This window comes from Rhinolophus hipposideros, assembly GCF_964194185.1.
Source record: "Rhinolophus hipposideros genome assembly, chromosome: X".
Taxonomy (NCBI): Eukaryota; Metazoa; Chordata; class Mammalia; order Chiroptera; family Rhinolophidae; genus Rhinolophus; species Rhinolophus hipposideros.
Window position 1 is genome coordinate 36,796,443 of NC_138046.1, and position 19,957 is coordinate 36,816,399.

The window sequence follows — 19,957 nt, forward strand, 5'->3', positions numbered from 1 at the left end:
GAGGGGAGGATTTGGAGCCTTTGCCCTACAGAGAAGGACAGTCCCCAGTACCTGAGGATGCCTGGCTTACCGACGGTTCTAGCCGAGGGGCTGCAGCCATTTGGACGGCTATTGGTGTGCAGCCCAAAACAGAAAACATTTGGTTTAATACTGGGATGGGCCAGAGTAACCAGTGGGCAGAGCTGTGTGGATGATAATTAGACACGAGTCCAGGCCCCTAGTTATTTGTGCTGACAGCTGGGTGGTGTTCCCGGGCCTAACGTGGTGGCACCCCACGTGAAAACACCAAAACTCCTTGGTAGGACATCATCCACTGTAGGGTCAAGCCATGTGGCAGGACCTCTGGGACCTAGGGCAGAGAAAGGAGGTGACCTAATGCATGTCACAGGTCACTCCCCCTTAGTGTCCCCAGGTAATAATGAAGCGCATGGGTCCGATGTTTAGAACGGGCCCCTGCCACTGATATGACCCATTGGCTGCATAGGAAATTGCAGCACGCTGGAAGCTGGACCATGTGGCAGGTGAGCAGACGCTGGGGACTGTCTTTGAAATGGCAGGAGATAGCAGATGCCTGCTATGAGTGTGCCATCTGTGCCCAGGACAGCCCCTGAAGGTGGGGGCTCCCCTGAGAAACAACAGATTATGCGAGGGAGGGTGCCCCTCACTCACTGGCAAGTGGATTACATTGGACCCCTGCCTAAGGGCCGCAATGCGATGTATGCATTCACAGCAGTGGACACTGCTACGGGGTTGATGTTTGCTTGGCCGTGTCCGGCTGCGGATCAGCAGCATACAGTGGTGGCTCTTACATGGCTGTGTGCCCTTTATGGGTGCCCCCAAGTCATTGAAAGTGACAGGGGTACTCATTTTATGGGGCAAGAGGTGCAGCGCTGGGCTGCCAGAATGGACATACAATGGTTATTTTTTTATTTTTTTTTATTAGTTTCAGGTGTACAAGACAAGGTAATACTTAGACGTTCATCATTTATATCCCTCACACTGTGAACCCCCCTCCCCCCATCCACTACCCCTCCGACCTCACACTGAACCATCACATTATATATATAAAATTATAGTTGGCATTCATTAATGTTTAGCTTCTGGTGTACAATGCCATGATCAGGTATCCACAGTATCCCTGAGGTGGTCTCCCAAATAGGACGCATGTTACAATGGTTATTTTATACCCTGTAGAATCCACAAGCAGCTGGCATGACTGAACGCTACAACGTACTTTTGAAACAAGGCCTCCGGGTGTCAAAACACCCTCCCACGATGCGTGACTGGTCCTCGCGTCTATGGGATGTCTTGAGAATCCTGAATGAGAGACCACGGAAGGGAGGGCCTGCACAAGTAGAGGCTCTGCTACATGGAATGGCTGCTCCCATTCAGTTACAGTTTACCACAAGTGAGACTGTTAAAGCCAGGCTACGGCAGGAATGGAAACATTTTGCTGCCAGCAACCACATGAATGAAAACAGGGAAATGGCAGCAATGGACTTGGCCCTGGTGGGTCAAAATCCCCCACTGTTGGTGGTTGGGCCTGATAGGCCCATGGGGGGCTGGTTTGACTCATGATTTGCAAGTGACGCCAGGGATGGTGGCTGAATGGCCACCGCAAGTGACTGTAGTATACGGAGGTCCCAATGCCGGGATGATTTTGCGGGGAACCTATGTGCTCTCACTATGGCCTGTTATGGGGTCCCCTGTTCTGCTACATGTTGAAACTACGCAAGGGAACCCAAGGACTGCCATAAAGTTCTGGTACCTCAAAACGGGAAAAGTGCCGTGGCAGTGACCCTCCTTTCCCTGAACAAAAATCTAGCATGTATCCTCCCAGATAAAAGGCATTTGCCATTGTTGGTTCCTATGACTACTATTTCTTTCCGTCCATAGGTGCCTGTAGGCTAATACAATACAGAGCCCCATATGGAAGAGGCTTGTTGCGTAGATTGTGGGGCGAGATCCTGGAGGGGTGCAGTGTGGTGACAGAGTCCCAGAGAGCAGTTTCCAGGCTCTCGGCCTCACGTGGAAAAGTGCTGGCTCTGTTATTAGATGGCCATCAGCTGTAATCAAATGGCCATCTGCTGTGTCTGGGTGGCCATCAGCTGTTACTGCTGAGCCATTAGCCACTAATATAACTGCCGTGGCTATGCTAGGGGGTTGGTTGGTTGGCAGAGAAGTGGACGGTGGTTTGCATATCGTGTGGCTCCTGCTTCCTATGTGTCCAACCCAGCCGCCAGCAAGACTATAGTGGTGTGACTCCCCTATCTATGGCTCCATGGATGTTCCTTTCTGGCCTCACCATATCCTGCATTCTTGTGTGGTGCATAGGTCCAGAGACCTCGCATGACAGTGGACCCTGTCTTCAAGGTGATATCAGCTATGACAGAGGCATGTGCAAAGAGGTGAGAGAATAGAATGTGGATGGTAGCCTTTGAGCTGGGTCTTGAAGAACGTGTAGGATTTCAAAAATGAGGGAGTTAGGGACATGGTATTTCAGGTCAAGTGGACAGCTTGTGCAGAGCACAGAGAATGTGAAAGAACATGTTGTGTTTAGAGAATGACTAGTGATTCTAGGAGACCAGGACATGGAAGTGGGAGTGGGGGTGGACTGCTAGTAGAATGGAGGAGGGCAGCAAACACCAGATTATGGAGGGCCTTGAGTGTTAAGAACTTCGCTTTCATCTTGCAGGCAGCAGGAAGTTGGTGAACTAGTTTTAGCAGAAGAGGCTCATGGTCAATTTTGGAAAGAACACTGTGAGTTTTTTTGAGATACCATTGAAGTGACAGTGGTTTTTTTGCTAAATATCATAAATAAAATTATAGACCAGAGGAGGCAGCCCCAAGGCCACTTTTAAATAGCTCTGGAATAATTAAGAAACAAATTAATTTTAAACTTATGTTAGTCATAATGAGACACATGAATGCAATACAATGATCCTTCTATAAGGAGATTCTGGGGAAGCAAAACTTTGGTTATTAAAGTCAGCCTAAGGGCAAAGGGAAAGAAGTTTTACCTGTGGTGAAGGCTGTAAAGTAGGAGGAGGCAGGGTGTCTGTTCCTAAAACCCCCTCCAGCCCAGCTGAGTGGGGCTCCACACCCAGAGGTCTCATGGTTGGACCACCTGGGAATTGACTCTATTGACCAAGGGCAAGAGGGTCCCAAGAGTACTTAGTTCTGCACTTGTGAATAATCTTGGGGTGGGGCTCACCTTGCTGGGAGGGAAGTCAAGTTCTGCTAAGTTGGGAAAAAAGAAGTTCCTCTCCTAGGACAAGTCTTCCTCTGCCTCCTATAGCATGCCTCTATTTCTAAGAATTTGCTGACCACAAAGATAGTTCTTACATTACTTCCCCTTCTTTTATTGAAATTAGGTATTCATTCAAGAAACATTTATTGAGTTCCTGGTATGTGCCAGGTTCCATTCTAGGTTCTAGGAGATCCAGTGATGACCAAATAAGCAAGGTATCTGCCTTTAATGGATGTTACATTCTAGTAGAGGAACAGACAAGAAACCAGTAATCAAATTAATATAGAGTATACTTTCAGGTAGTGATGCGTGCCATGAAGATGTTGATGAAGGATGATATACTGGAGAAAGACTTGGAGGGCTTTAACTAGGATGATCATGGAGGTCCTTTCTGGGGCGTAATGTTTGAGCTGACTTGAATGCTACAAAGGAGTCAACCATGCAACTAGTTCGGGGAAGTGTTCTCTAGGCAGAGGGAGCAGCAAATGCAAAGACCCTGAGATTGAAAGGGGTGGGCTGTGTTGGGGATTAGTAAGAAGGCTGTGAGGCTGGAGTGGAGGGAGGAAGGGGAAGGGAATCAGAATCAATGGTCAGTGGGACATGGGTATAGGGCTAGATTACATAAAGCCCAACGTAAGGAGCGGGGATTTGCTCTGAATGTGAAGGCAAGGCACTGGGAGGGTTTGACCAGAAGGCTGACATGACTGATGTGGCTGCTTTGTGGAGACTAGAGAGACAAAGATGGAAGCAGGGAGACCAGTTATTGCAGTGATCCAGCAACAAGATAACGGCGGTTCAAATAAGGCAAGAAATGGTTGGATTACAGAAATATACTGAAGGAAGAGTCATAAGATTCACTGTTGAATTAGATGTGGCGTGGCACGGTAAGAGAGGAATCAATGACTCCTAGGTTTTAGTCTGAGCATCTGGTTAGTGGCATTTTCTGAGATGAGGAAAACTGGGGGAGGACTGAGTGTGAGGGGAACCAAGAGTTCAATATGCACTGTGACATGGAGAGGGTAGCTGGGCAGTTGGTTATATGAATATGGAGTTTAGGGAAGAGGTCCAGTCTAGAGATAGAGATTATGGAGTCCAGAGAGTAGAGACAATATGTAAAGCCTGAATGAGGTCATCTAGGACATGGTAGCCACTAGATGGACATATTTGTCTATTTAGTACCTGAAATGTGACGAGCCCAAATTGAGATGTAATGCACATGTAAAATACACACCAGATTTCAAAGACTTAGCATAAAAAATGTAAAATATCTCATTGATATTATTTTTATAATAATTTCCTATTAAAATTATAATATTTTGGTTCTATTGAGTTAAATAAAATTATTAAAAGCAACATCATTTACTTCTTTTTGCTTTTTAAAATGTGGCTACTAGAAAATTAACAATTACATACGAGGCTTGCAATTGTGGCTCACAGTAACATTTCTATCTAATGGCACTGATCTAGGAAATGACTTTAGGTAAACAAGAGGGCCAAGGACAGAGCTCCCAGGTGCTACAATGTTTCAAATTCAGGGAGAGGAGAAAGCCTAGCAAAGGAGATTGAGAAGGTACAACCAATGAGGAAAATTAGGGGAGTGTGGTATTTGTAATAAAGGCAAGTGATAAAATTATTCAAAAGGAGGGAGTGTCAGATGCTTCAGGGATGTCAAGTAAGTGACGGTTGGATTTAACAAGAGCAGTTTTGGTGGAGTGGCTTGGAAGCTGTTCGATCTGGAAGCCTGATTAGAAAGAGCTTGAGAATAAGAAGTGAAGACATAAAAAGAGTAAGTATAGATAACTCATTTGAATTTTGTTTTAAAGGGATGCAGAGAAATGGGGTGGTAACAGAAAGAGGATTTTGAATCAAGGGGAGGTTTCTATGTTTTGTTGTGGGTGTTGGCTTATTTGTTTAGAAAGAGAGACAGCTCAGCTGATGGTAGTGCTATCCTCAGGATCTTAGGATTCAGTTGGTGAAATAGGGCAAGTATGACAGAAAGAATTTGAGACAGTCTAAACTCAAGAGTTAGTTAAATGGAATGATAGTTAAATGGAATGATTCTATTAGTGCTCCAAGTATTCAGATGCTGCCAAGATGCCCACTCTTTTGTTCTCCCTTCAGTCTTTCATCCTTTTTCTCTTTGGTTGTTGTTTCCCTTTCTTCTACTTCTGACAGCGGTGGGTCAAGGAAAATGCTATCTTGCCATGGCCTGGTATTTTAGAATACAGACTCCTTTTTCACGAGCTTCTCTAAACCTCAGATATAGTTTATTTCCCCAGTGGTGGGAGTGCTGTCGTATTTATTAAGATGGTCCAGAAACTCACCAGTAATAGTCCAAGGAATGCTTCAGTTCTCCATCTGAATTTTGAGGGGACTTTGAATTTTCCAACCCCTTTGCTTTTTCCAGCTCTCCAGATGAAATGTATATATGGGTATATGTGTATGTGTGTGTGTGTGTGTGTGTGTGTGTGTGTGTGTGTGTGTGTGTGTGTGAGAGAGAGAGAGAGAGACAGAGAGAGACAGAGAGAGAGAGAGACAGAGAGAGAGAGACAGAGCATTGTGAACTAGTGAAGATTGTGTGGGCCTGGGGCTAAGTCATCTACAGGCAGAATTGTGATATTGACTCATAGAGTTTGAGTGACTTGAACAAAGTGTCAATACCTTTCAGCCAAAGCCGACCAGTAACAAAAGAGCTGTTTGACAAGATGGGTGTATTCCTCATTACAGCAAGAAAGAACACGCACCTTGAGGAACCGTAGGACTTCTCAGTAAGTGTCTGAAGCCATCTTGACACCAAGACCCTGTCGCCTCTCATTTTGGTTTGGAATCTTTTGCTTTCCAAGGCCTCAGTCACGCTTTTTAAAAAATATATTGGGGTGACAATTGTTAGTGAAATTACATAGATTTCAGGTGTACAATTCTGTATTACATCATCTGTAAATCCCATTGTGTGTTCACCACTAAGAGTCAGTTCTCCTTCCATCACCATATATTTGATCCCCCTTACCCTCATCTACCTCCCCCCACACCCCTTTCCCTCTGGTAACCACTAAACTATTGTCTGTGTCTATGAGTTTTTGTTTCTCATTTGCTTGTGTTGTTCTTTTGTTGTTTTTGATTTATATACCTCATATCAGTGAAATCATGGTTCTCTGCTTTTTCTGTCTGACTTATTTCACTTAGCATTATACTCTCAAGATCCATCAATGTTGTCACAAATGTTCCTATATCATCTTTTCTTACTGCCAAATAGTATTTCATTGTGAATATATACCACAACTTCTTTATCCATTCCTCTATCGAAGAACATTTTGGTTGTTTCCATGTCTTGGCCACCGTAAACAAAGCTGCAATGAACATTGGAGCACACGTGTCTTTATGTATAAATGTTTTCAGATTTTTTTGGTAGATACCCAGGAGAGCGATTGCTGGGTCATATGGTAATTCTATTTGTAATTTTTTGAGGAAGCTCCACACTGCCTTCCATAGCGGCTGCACCAGTCTGCATTCTCACCAACAGTGTATGAGGGTTCCTTTTTCTCCACAGCCTCTCCAACACTTGTTACTATTTGTCTTGATGATGATAGCCATTCTGACTGGGATGAGGTGATATCTCATTGTGGTTTTCATTTGCATTTCTCTGATGATTAGTGATGTTGAGCATTTTTTCATATGTCTATTTGCCATTTGTATGTCCTCTTTGGAGAAATGTCTCTTCAGGTCCTCTGTCCATTTTTCAATTGAGTTGTTTGTTTTTTTGTTGCTCAGTTTCATGATCCCTTGTATATTGTGGATATTAGTCCCTTAACGGAGGCACTGTTTGCAAAAATCTTCTCCCATTCAGTTGGATTCCTCTTTATTTTGTCGATGGTTTCTTTGGCTGTGCAAAAGCTTTTAAGTTTCATATAGTCCCATTCATTTATTTTAGCTTTTACTTCCATTGCCATTGGTGTCAAATTCATAAAGTGCTCTTTGAATCCAAGGTCCATAAGTTTAGTACCTATGTTTTCGTCTATGAAGTTTATTCTGTCAGGTCTTATGCTTAAGTCTTTGATCCGCTTTGAATTAATTTTGGTACATGGTGACAGATAACAGTCCAGTTTCATTCTTTTGCATGTGGCTATCCAATTCTGCCAGCACCATTTATTGAAGAGGCTGTCTTTCCTCCATTGTATGTTTTTAGCATCTTTGTCAAAAATTATCTGTCCATATTGATGTGGTTTTATTTCTGGGTTCTCAATTCTATTCCATTGGTCTATGTGTCTGTTTTTCTGCCAATACCATGCTGTTTTGATTATTGTAGCTCTGTAGTACGAGCCAAAGTCAGGGAGTGTGATACCACCTGTTTTGTTCTTTTTTCTTAAGATTGCTTTGGGTATTTGGGGTCTTTTGTGGTTCCAAACAAATCTGATGATTTTTTGTTCTATTTCTTTAAAAAATGCCATTGGGATTTTGATGGGGATAGTATTAAATCTGTATATTGCTTTGGGTGATATGGCCATTTTAACTATGTTGATTTTTCCAATCCATGAGCATGGAATGCCTTTCCATTTTTTTGTGTCTTCTTCAATTTCCTTCAAAAATGTCTTATAGTTTTCAGCATATAGTTCCTTCTCAACCTTGGTTAAGTTTACTCCTAGGTATTTCATTCTTTTTGCTGCATTGCAAAAGGAATTGTTTTTTGTATTTCTTTTTCTGAGATTTCATTGTTCGTATATAGGAATACAATGGACTATTGTACGTTGATTTTGTAGGTAACAACTTTACTGTATTCGTTGATTGTTTCTAATAGCTTTTTGGTAGAGTCTTTAGGGTTTTCTATATATAGCATCATGTCATCTGCAAAGAGTGACAATTTAACTTCTTCATTCCAAATTTGGATGCCTTTTATTTCTTTCTCTTGCCTGATTGCTCTGGCAAGAACTTCCAACATTATGTTGAAAAGCAGAGGTGATAGGTCACAGCCCTGTCATATTCCTGAACATAGAGCAAAGGGCTTCAGTTTTTCACTTCTAATTATGAGATTGGCTGAGGGCTTTTCATATATGACCTTTATTATCTTAAGTTATTTTCCTTCTATACCTATTTTATTCAGTGTTTTAATCATAAATGGATGTTGTATCTTGTCAAATGCTTTTTCTGCATCAATTGATATAATCATATAATTTTGTCCTTTATTTTGTTTATGTGATGTATCACATTGATGGAATTGCGGATGCTGAACCATCCTTGTTACCCGGGGATGAACCCCGCTTGGTCGTGATGAACAATCTTTTAATGCATTATTGTATTCGATTTGCTAAATTTTAAAAAATTTGGGGTGACAATTGTTAATGAAATTATGTAATTATAGGTGTACAATTCTGTATTACATCAACTATAAATCCCATTGTGTGTTTACCACCCAGAGTCAGTTCTCCTTCCATCACCATATATTTGCATCTGTGTTCATCAGAGATATTGGTCTGTAGTTTTCTTTTTTTGTGTTGTCCTTACCATGTTTTGGTATCAGGGTAATGTTGGCCTCATAAAATGAGTTAGGGAATACTGTCTCTTCTTCAATTTTTTTGGAAGAGTTTGAGTAGGATTGGTATTAGATCCTCTTTGAAGGTTTGGTGGAAGTCACTAGTGAAGCCATCTGGTCCAGGACTTTTGCTTTTGGGAAGGTTTTGGATGACTGATTCAATTTCGTTACTGGTGATCAGTCTGTTTAGATTTTCCAGTTCTTCGTGGTTCAGCCTTGGAAGGCTATTTGTTTCTAAGAACTTGTCCATTTCTTCTAGGCTATTGAATTTGGTGGCATATAGTTCTTCATAATATTCTTGGATGATCCTATGTATTTCTGTGGTGTCCGCAATAATTTCCCCTTTTTCATTTCTGATTTTGTTAATTAGTGTCTTCTCTCTTTTTATCTCAGTGAGTCTAGCCAAGGGTCTGTCAATTTTGTTAATCTTTTCAAAGAACCAGCTCTTTGTCACATTAATTTTGTCTATTGTCTTTTTGTTCTCTATTTCATTTAGTTCTTCTCTGATTTTTGTTATTTCCTTTCTTCTGCTGACCTTGGGTTTCACTTGTTCTTCTTTTTCTAGTTCTTTAAGGTGTAACATGAGGTTATTTATTTGGGATATTTCTTGTTTCTTAGAGATAGGCCTGTAATGATATAAATTTCCCTCTTAAAACTGCTTTCGCGGCATCCCAAAATTTTGGTAGGATGTATTTCCACAGTCATTTGTTTCTATGTATCTTTTGATCTCTCCTCCAATGTCTTCTTTGACCCAGTCATTCTTTAAAAGTATGTTGTTTAATCTCCATATATTTGTGTTTTTTCCTGCTTTCTTTTTGCAGTTGATATCCAACTTCAGAGCCTCGTGATCAGAGAATATCCTTTGTATGATTTCAATCTTCTTAAATTTGCTGAGGCTGATTTTATGTCCCAATATATGGTCTATCTTTGAGAATGTTCCATGTGCACTAGAGAAGAATGAATAGTCTGATGTTTTGGGATGAAGTGCTCTATTTATGTCAGTTATGTCCATTTCATCTAATGTGTCATTTAGGGGTGCTATTTTGTTGTTTATTTTCTGTTTGGATGATCTATCCATAGCTGTCAATGATGTATTTAAGTCCCCAAGAGTAATTGTGTTTTGGTCAATTTCTCCCTTTGGTTCTGTTAGTAGTTGCTTGGTATATTTTGGTGCTCCCTGATTCGGAGCATAAATATTGATGACTGTTATGTCTTCTTGTTGTATAGTCCCCTTTACCATTATGAAATGTCCATCTTTGTCTCTTGTTATCTTTTTCACCCTGAAGTCTGTTTCATCTGATGTCGTTATGGCTACACCTGATTTTCTCTGGGTACCATTTGCTTGGATTGTCAATTTCCACCGTTTCACTTTGAGTCTATTCTTGTCCTTGTAGCTGAGATGTGTCTCTTGGAGACAGCACATGTTTGGGTTTGATTTTTGGATACAATCTGCTATTCTGTGCCTTTTTATTGGTGAGTTCAGTCCATTTACATTTAGGGTGATTATTGATACGTCAGGATTTCCTCACATTCTATCTTTAATTTTCTGGTAAGGCTGTGTCTCCATTGTTTCTTTGCCATTTTGTTTTTGTCTATTATTTCTGTGTAGTGGTATTCTACTATGTTTTCCTCTGTTTCTTCTTTTATTACAGTATATATTTCAGTTCTGGATTTTTTTTGAGTGGTTACCCTTCAGTTTATGTAAAAGAAAGTTTGATATTTAGAGTATTCCATTTTCTTCAGCACGCGTACTTTCTCCATTCCCATATTCCAGTTCAGGCCTTTACTGTCCCCCTTTTTATATTGCCACAAATTGTCGCAGTTGATGGTCGTCGTATAGCCTCCTTTAGTATTTCTTGTAGTGCAGGTCATTTATTAGAAAATTCCCTCAACTTCCGTACGTCTTGAAAGGTCTTTATTCCTCCTTCATATCTGAAGGATGTCTTTGCTGGATATATTATTCTTGGCTGATAATTTCTCTCTTTCAATAGTTTGAATATTTGGTTCCACTCCCTTCTGGCTTTTCGAATTTCTGCTGAAAAAATCTCATGAGAATCTAATGGGCTATCCTTTGTAGGGTACCACCTTCTTTTCCCTGGCTGCCATGAGGATTCTTTCTTTGTCGTTGATTTGACAGCTTCAATACAATGTGCCTTGGTGAAGGCCTGTTGGGATTGAGGTAATTAGGTGTTCTATTTGCTTCTTGGATTCGAGGATCCAGTTCTGCCTACAAGTTTGGGCAGTTCTCATCAATAATTTGTTTGAATATATTCTCTGTTCCCTTCTTTCTTTCTTCTGCTTCTGGTATGCCCATTATTCTTATATTGCTCTTTCTAATGGAGTCAGAAAGTTCTTGTAGAGTTCTTTCATTTCTTTTAAGTCTCAAGTCTCTTTCTTCTTCCATCCGTGTAATTTCCAGGTTTCTATCTTCAATGTCACTGATTCTTTCCTCCATCTTGTCAACCCTACTAAGTAAGCTGGCTATTTCTTTCTTAATTTCTTGTATTGAATTCTTAATATCTAGAAATTCTATTTGGTTCTTTTTTAAAATTTCAGTCTCTTTCGTAAAATGCTCATGTTGTTCTTTGATTGTGTTTCTGAGTTCATTAAACGGCCTTTCTGTGTTTTCTTGCATCTCGTTGAGTTTTTTCAGAACTGCAATCTTGAATTCTCTGTCATTTAAGTTACATATTTCCATATATTTAAGTTGCTTTTCTGGAGACTTTTCTCTTTCTTTCTGAGCTTTCTTGTTGCCTTGGTTATTCATGGCAATTACTGATTTATTATTTCTCTTCCTAGACATCTACAGGAGTGGCGTCTGCAACAGATTGATAGGTAGTGGTCTTTCTTTTGTTTTCCAGTCCTTTTTTAAGAATGCTTTATTTTTCTCTGACTGCAGCCATTTTTTTCTCTCTCACACTGTTGTGTTATGTTTTCTCTGCACTAATCCAGCTTCTCACACAATGGGGGGATTCCCTGGAAGGTGGGCTTCTCTTTTGATAGCAGTTCGCCTGGATCATAGGGCACCTCATTCCTGTGGGGATGCAGAGAGTTTTTGAAGTTCCAAAACTCTTCCTGCAGTAGATTCAGCGCCCGTGTTTTTCAGCAGTTTTGTTTACCCCTGCAGGCATCCGCCCAGATAGGTGGGGACAGTGGCATGGTGAGCTGTGAGAATGGTCCAGAGCAATGGCAGCGACCGCCACCACAGCCGGTCCTGCTTCCATAGCTCCCTCTTTTTTGCCGGAACTAGTTGGGCTGCAAATCTGTGTCTGTGGACCACAGTTCTCAGAACAGCAAATATTCTGTTCTTTTTATCTGACACTGGTACTGTTCTGCTTCTAGCACTGGATTAGGGGTTGGCAGGGCGAACTCTGGGATGATTGAGAGGGGACTGCTAGTTCAGTGCCTAAGGCTTCCATTCTCTTGGGCGATGAGGGCTTAAACCACCGTTTTCTACCTTCTTCCCTAAGTCTTTGCTCCAAGGTCTCTGCCATGAACGTTGAGTTCAGCCGTGTTATATGCTGTCCTTTTAGCCCTGTGGGCCATTAGCGGAGCCCTATCAGTCCAAGTTCTTCCCTCTCCCGCAGCTGCAGTAGTTCCAGGATGCAGTGAGCTCGGAGCACTGAGGTAGTTCTGTGTCCTGCACCCGTGCATCTCTGTCTCTGCTCTTCTTCCTTCCTGCCTCCCTTGCTGTTGCAATTTGCCCACCTTTAGGTGAATTCAGTAGTGAGACTCTTTGTCTTGCCTGTCTGCTGTGCTAGGAGTTCTTTGTGGAGTTATAGTTTTTCAATTTGCTGTAAATTCCAGGGGAGATTTCCAGAGGCTAACCTCATGCCGCCTTGCTTCAGTCACTCTTGCTGGGTGACTTTCACGTTTTTGTTAAGCTCAGAGCCTGTGCTTACTCCTCTCTATCTCCAGAGATGTATCAGGGGCTTATAGCTATAGAGCAGCACAGATCGGTTTGGAGCATGAAACATCAAGGTCAGCTTGACTATGTCTGAGAGCAAAGAAGACCTGAAGAACAGGGTGAGGGATCTCTCCAGAACCTACTTAACCCCACTTGATTGTACTCTCTATAGCCCTCCTGCTGTGTATGAATATAGCATCCTTTCTCTGGTTATCATGCCTGTCAGATCACCCTCCCAAACTCCCACAAAAAAGTCAGTCAGCATTGGTTTAGAAGGTTTATCAATAGACATGCTTCCCTTGACTTATCATCTCTAGCTATTAATAGAAGGCTAGATTGAATGGAAAATTTACAGTTGACTCTTAATTGATTATCTGCACTAATGGAAAAGAGCACAAGAGGAGATAATTATCCCATGACATAGAATCAGAGCCATGGGAGGATTATCCTTTTGATGGTCACTTTGGTTGTTTCTCATTTTTGGTTATTTAAAACAATGCTGTGATAAACATTCTTGCATGTATATATTTGTATTCAAGTGTGAATGTATCTACAGAGTAAAGTTCTAGCAGTGATGCTACTGGATTAAACAATATATGTATTTAAAAAAATTAATACTGCAAAATTGCTCTTCACAGACCAATTCACACTCCATAATGTATGAGAGTGTCTATTTTTCCCATTCTTGTTAGCAATGGAACATCATCAAAATTAAAACTTTTTTGACAACCTGATAGGTGAAAATGTTAATTTGATATTTTTATTTACATTTCTTTAATTACAAGTGGCACTGAGTCTGTCTTTATGTGGTTATTAGATATTTATATTTCTTTTTCTACAAACTATTGTATCCTTTGCCCCCTTTTATACTGAATTGTTTGTCTTTTATCAATTTATGTGTGCTCTTGACAAATTAAGAAAATTGGTCTCTCTATATTTGTTGCAAGTATTGTTACCTAGTTTGTTATTCTTCTGTTGACTGTTTACTTTTTGTGTCCAAAGTTATACATTTTTATGTAGTCAATTGTCTTAGTCTTTTCATTTATGGCTTATTAATACATTTTTGTCTCCCTGAGTGCACCCATGAATAATAATTGGCCTCCAAAACTAATGGGCCCTCACACAAAGCAATAGATCAGTTTTTTTACATTTGTCTTTCTTTGGGGGGCGGGTAACAGCTTTATGGAGATATAATTAACATACTATACAATTCATCCAGTTGAAGTATACAATTCAATGCATTTTAATATATTCAAAGATTTGTGTAACCATCACTACAATTAATTTTCATCACCTCAAAAAGAAACCTTGTATTCTGTCACTCAAAAAACAGAAACAAAACCAAACCCCCTCAACCCTAAGTAAGTCTCTTTTCTGTGTCCATGTATTTGCCTATTCTGGATGTTTCATTTAAATAGAATCATTGTCATTTTTTCAAGAAAGATACTTGTCTTTATGGTAATTCCCTTTGTATACTCTTCTTGAATAATTAAGAATCTAACTGAAGAATAAGGGGTAGGGTAAAAGGATTGTGTTATATACTGGATACCAAATGACGATCTTTTGCTTTTTCACTCTGCATTTTGCTTTAGTGACCCTACTATGGCTGAATCACTATATGAAGCTTCTGGTAGTCTGGAAGTTCTGGAGGCCAGTGATAAGCGTAAGTAGTCAATAAAATGTTGATGACTAAAACTAGATTTACTTACTGTGTTTAACAACCCTGGGAATGAGTATCAAGTCACAAGCAAACATGTTCACATCAAATTTCTAATAACATTAAGCTCAGTCCACATTTACTTTTCAGTCTTCTAACCTCTTTTCTTTCATCTCCAACTCTGATAGTCAAAAGGTTTGTCGGAGGCCCTTCAATCTTCTTTGGGGATGGTTATCAGGTTCTACTTACTGAGGCAGGAGAAGTATTTCTGCTTAACTGGAAAAAACATCAGAGCAGCCCATGATCTGGGAGATTCAACTGAGGTTTTACTGTAGATATCAATCCAGATCTAACCAACAGATAAATTTGTAATTTGAGGAGTAAAAGGGATAGAAACAAAAGATGCCACCATGGGCTTCTGTTAAATAGGATTCAATTCACAAAACTTGGTTTTGTAAAACTTACTCAGATGTGCATCTATTGCCTAAATTATGGTGCCACCTTTGAGTGATAGTTGACCATGAGTGGGATAATAAAAAGGGATGCAAAAGTCACTAAACAATGATATGCTTTATTGATATGAGAAAAGCGGGGGTGGGAGGAACCATAAGACATAAGACACTGAACTTAAAGACAGAACTGAATTTAATAGTTCACTGGATTGTTCTTCATTTTTTGCTGAATGTTCTTTGTAGTGTGTGGGACAGAAGACTTGGTCTGGAAGGACAGAGAGAGGGGAAACTTTTTGTGGCTTCCTGGAGGCCTGACTTCACTGATGATGTGGGGTGGGGAATGCAGTTTGTTGCATGGATCCTTCAGGGCACAGCTTGGGTTTTCATCTCAGTGTCACCATTGTTTAGTATTGGGTCTCAGAGAGAAAGAGTGATTAGACACTAAAAAATATTTAACGAATGAATTAATAAATAAATGAATGATTGGCCTCCTCACCAAGGCAGCCCCAAGCAACTGACCTATCTATTTGGATATGAGCTAGCCAGATACTTACAAAAGAAGGTGGCAATGTGGCACAGCTTGATGAAGAGTGGAGGTAAGGAAATGCCTTTTCTCTGTTTCCAAGATTTTTTTTTGGAAAATATTTGGGTACATTTTTTAAAAACTTTTTATTTGTTGTAAGTGTGTTTTTCCAGAACCCATCAGCTCCAAGTCAAGTAGTTGTCTTCAATCTAGTTGTGTAGGGCACAACTCACAGTGGCCCATGTGGGGATCGAACTGGCAACCCTGTTGTTAAGAGCACCGCGCTTGGATAATCACCATCCCACCGCCCGGTACACTTTTAGTATTAGTCATTGTAGTCAGAGGATTAAAGTGGCTGTTGGAATGTTGAAGGGAAGAAAGATTAGTTAGAAATGTTTCTTTCCAAGCAGCAATGCCAGAGAAGAAGGTCACCATTATGCAATGCATTTTTAAAGCTCACTAAGTTCATCCAGTTGGGCTGCCTGTGTGCATGGTGGCTAAGCAAATATACAACCCAGAAACAATGATATTGTCATTGGATTTAGTAGTGTTTTCTTCTCTGGGGGAAAATCCTGCCTTCCATGGGATGTTTTCAAATGGCATGTAACACATTGCAGGCTCTCAGTGGATGAGGATGTTGAAAGCTACTTCCTGTTTGAGAATACACAGTTCTTGGGCTTGGACAGGGAAATCAATGGCTTTGTTATTGGAGAAGTCCAGACAGCTGTCATCTATCAGCTGTCAGCTCACTGACTACTACTGCTGTACCTTGTGGGGACGTAAGGTATCCAGTGTATAGGCGATTTACATAAACATTGCTGGATACAAATGTGGGTTTTGACCCAAACCTGCTGTCTATGTCTATCTACCCTTTACACTTTGAGCAGCTTCTGAAACCAACCCACACAAGCCTCACCTGCTGGCAACTTAAAGGTACCCCTTTACAAAAGAAAGCTTGAAAGGCCAATTTATACATTTGAATGTATGGCAACTGTCTCGGGTTCCATTAGGGTTTCAAAAGTAACATAACATGTGGACAGTTCTCAGCTTTGTAGCTCACTCCCAGGGCTCGTCTCTATACATAGGGTCTGATGTGGTTGGGGATGGGGAGGTCTCCTAAGCCAAAGCAGGCTGATGACTTGGACTCTTGCAGCTGACATTGGCTCTCTGCCAATGGGTTGCTCAGTAAGGCTGTGTCCAGCTTCCAAGTCACTGCCCTAAATCAATGATCAGCTAACCCACCATGTGTGGTGGTTACCATCTTTTGGTGTTCCCCAGGACCCCACCAACAAAGCTATACCACCATCATGCCCAGACTACCCCACAGGGGGCAATGGAGACATTCTTTTCCTTCTAATGTCCAAGGTTGAAAGAGACACGCACTGCTTAAGGTATCTGAATCGTCGTGGGAAAATAAGTTGTTTCTGCCCAGCAAAAAAGGAAAATGGAGTGAAAATAGGAATGTATGCATACTTAATTTTTAGCATCTGTTACAGTTCTAGAATCACTAGTCATTTTGTTAATTTAGAAACACAAAAATATGTTAATGCATAATTTTGTTTGCTCATACAATGGTTATGGTTGGTGCATTCAGTTTTGAAGCCTGAAACATTTATTAGAAGTATTTTGATTCAGTTATTAAGTGTTTATAGATTGTGTCACAAATGGAGCAATTCTTTTTTCCCTGCTTTGCTGGTTTATGAGAAGCAGATTTACAACTCCAAATCCTCCAGCCTTGCCTTCCTCCTTTCCATTCTGGGATTTTGAAGCAAGAGGAACAATAATCACTATTTCCTGATGCTGAGCATAAAGTTGTTCCCCTGTCAGGAGGCCAGAAGGAGATCCACCTGTCAAGAATCAATCAGTTTTATTCCTTCTGTTTGAAAAATGGCAATGCCTGCAAGAGTTAAAATGTAGCATGCCTCCTTCCTGTGTGTGAGAGGACACTACCCAATTCGTCTTCACTGGGCAGGAATTATTTAGTGGTGTGTTGAAGGTGGTTCATATTGACTTGGGAGACTGTGCACATCTCTTCCCAAATGTCATGTTAGTAGGTTGAGATTTACCACGGAGGGAGTACTTATACTGCAGAAATTAGGCAAACACTATAAACATAGCATTTTCCCCAGAGATACAGTTGGTAAATATTTTCCAGCAAAAACTGATTATCATAATTAGTATAGTATGGCAATGAAGATTTTATATAAAAATCTCACTATTGCATAGATTTTAAAAATCATTTGGGGGTGAGGAGATTAAAAGAGAAGGCCACATAGCAAAATATAGATTATTTTAGAGCCAAGATACTGTGTACTGTATAGTTTTCAGCACTTTCACATTGAATCTTCACAGTAGTTCTGTGAAGTCAAATATCAATTTAAATATTAATTTATTGTCAGAGAGATTAGTTTAATTTTTTTCCTGAAAAAATTTGAGGAAAGGAACTGGGGAAAATATAGATTTTATGCTGTATCTTCATGTTTTATTCTTTCTATCTCTACATAGAATTACCAAGTTTGTCCTAAACATGACCTTTTATAGATACATCCTAGTAGATGAGAAATTGCCCAAATCATCTAAAACTGAAATTACTTAAGCACCAATTGTCAAGCAAACAGTCCTATATAATCTTTTCTTTGTCCTACCCCACGCTGGCTTCTGCTTCTAATCATGTATATTTTAGAGTTCACTGTTGAATTATAGAATTGGGGCTGTTTTCCCTTGTCTATAGATAGAAAGATATAATTGATAGATCAATTCTATAAATAGAATTGAATCTGGTCTTAATAAACAAGTAATTATTGATTCCCTAATACTAGCTCGCATTTTTTAGCATTTGCTACATGTCAGATACTATGCTAAGCTCTTTACCTGCATTATTTACAATTTATATCAATGCCATTATATATATATATATATATATATATATATATATATATATATATATATATATATATATATATAATCAGTGCTTAAATTATTAGATGCTTAAGGATGACTCTATACAGTGATCTTAATTTAAGGGAAGTGTCAAGCTGTATTGGTGTTCTGCACCCATCAATGGACTCAGTCGTCCCTCGAGTGTTACTGCATGCCTTGCACTTTGCTAGTTGCTAAAGGTGATGCTAAAGAGGGCCTGCCTATGGGCCCTTTTTTCTTTCTAATTACAAGCCCTCTTCCTTGCTCATAAATTCCTTCTTCAAGGAAGTCTTCCCTGATGGCAACAACTGACCACACTCACTCTTTGGGTCTACATCCTTTCAGCACACAGGCTGTGCGTTACCAACTCTCACATGGATTTCCAAGGGTCCTGAAGTCCTGGAAAGTACTAATTCCCACTTGGATTCCACATGTGGAAGCTTGGCTCCCCAACTGGATTATGATGACTCTTGCCACTGGAGTGGAATCGAGGGTACCAAGTGCTTATGTTGGCTCAATAATTGCTGCATACGAATGAACTCCTTAGGGCCAGGAAAGAAGTGTGTGTTAATAGTTGAAACTGAGAGGAAAGTGAATGCCTGGTGAATTTGACCCAAGTAGAGGCTGCCCAAAGATTATAAGCTGGGGCCTGAGATTCTGCTCTCACCAGAAACTCAGACACTTTGTTACTGAATTATTAAAAAGAGAGCAAACCAAATGAATGGTGCTATGGTCCCTGGGGGCACAGGCCAAGATCTGCAGGGATCACAGTCCTCCTTCCTGTTACAAAGCTCTTGTTTCCTCTCCTGTCTTCTCTTCCACCATCACACTCTGCCTCACTTTCATTCCCAACTTCCAGGAAAGAAGAAATCCAAATTTAAAGCCCTTAAGAATTTTTTTGGCAAGAAGAAGAAAAAAGAGCCTGAAGATGCCCAGGGAGGTAGGAGGCTGAAACCAAAGGTGTCAAGCACCAATATTGACATCTCTTCTCTGAAGCCGATTCAGGCAGATCAACAAACTGAGCCTAGGTAAGCTCTGGTGTGGTGGTAGAGGGGGATGGAGAGAGGGCAAAGGGAGATAGCTAGATCGAGGTCCCCCTTTGGCAGCCAAATCACTGGTGGGTCTTTTGTCCCCTTGGCCTCCCTGCCTTTGGGGGCTGGGTCAGCAACCGTTGCCAATGTGACCATGTCATGGGGCCCTTTCTCTGTGCTCATGTGTAAGCTCATCATTGGGGCCGCACAGCTCAATGGCTTGGAACATGGCAAATGGACACCTCATTCCCCAAGAGCCCTGGGTGGAGGCGGCAATAGATCAGGGAGACCATTCTATATTACAGCTACAAGAACTTGAGACGTGTGGTCTACCACTAGTGAGGAGCTGGAGGCCTCTTTCATAACATAAGGACAGCCTACATCTTCAGGAAACTTGGTCTGCTTTGCTTGCCTGGCCCTCAGACTATAGATCTGTGGTTACTGGGCAAGGGGAGCTAGATCTAGGAATGTGTGATTGAAATCTCAAATAGTGAAGCCATCTAGCTGGGTTGGGGCATAAGCATGAAATCACTGTGTTCATATAAAAACAAACAAATAAACAAGCAAACAACCCAAATCCATTTCTCCCTCCATCCCAGGAGACTGGGGGAAATACTGCAACTGGTCACAGAAGGGTGGGGAAGACTGTTTCTCAACCACCACTGCCACCTGTATTCAAGATTTCACCTGTGAT

General features: G+C 40.8%; 1 protein-coding gene across 1 annotated transcript in view; it reads left to right on the forward strand.

The window, feature by feature from the left end:
• Positions 1 to 14,280: 14,280 nt before the first annotated feature.
• KIAA1210 overlaps positions 14,281 to 19,957 on the forward strand; it is a gene marked incomplete at its 3' end in the record, with an annotated part of 44,948 nt that continues 39,271 nt past the window's right edge. The window contains exons 1-2 of the mRNA XM_081043002.1: positions 14,281 to 14,344; positions 19,092 to 19,260. Of these exons, the coding sequence (XP_080899128.1) occupies positions 14,284 to 14,344; positions 19,092 to 19,260 (230 nt within the window). The 5' untranslated portion in view covers positions 14,281 to 14,283. The remainder of the gene's footprint in view (positions 14,345 to 19,091; positions 19,261 to 19,957) is intronic.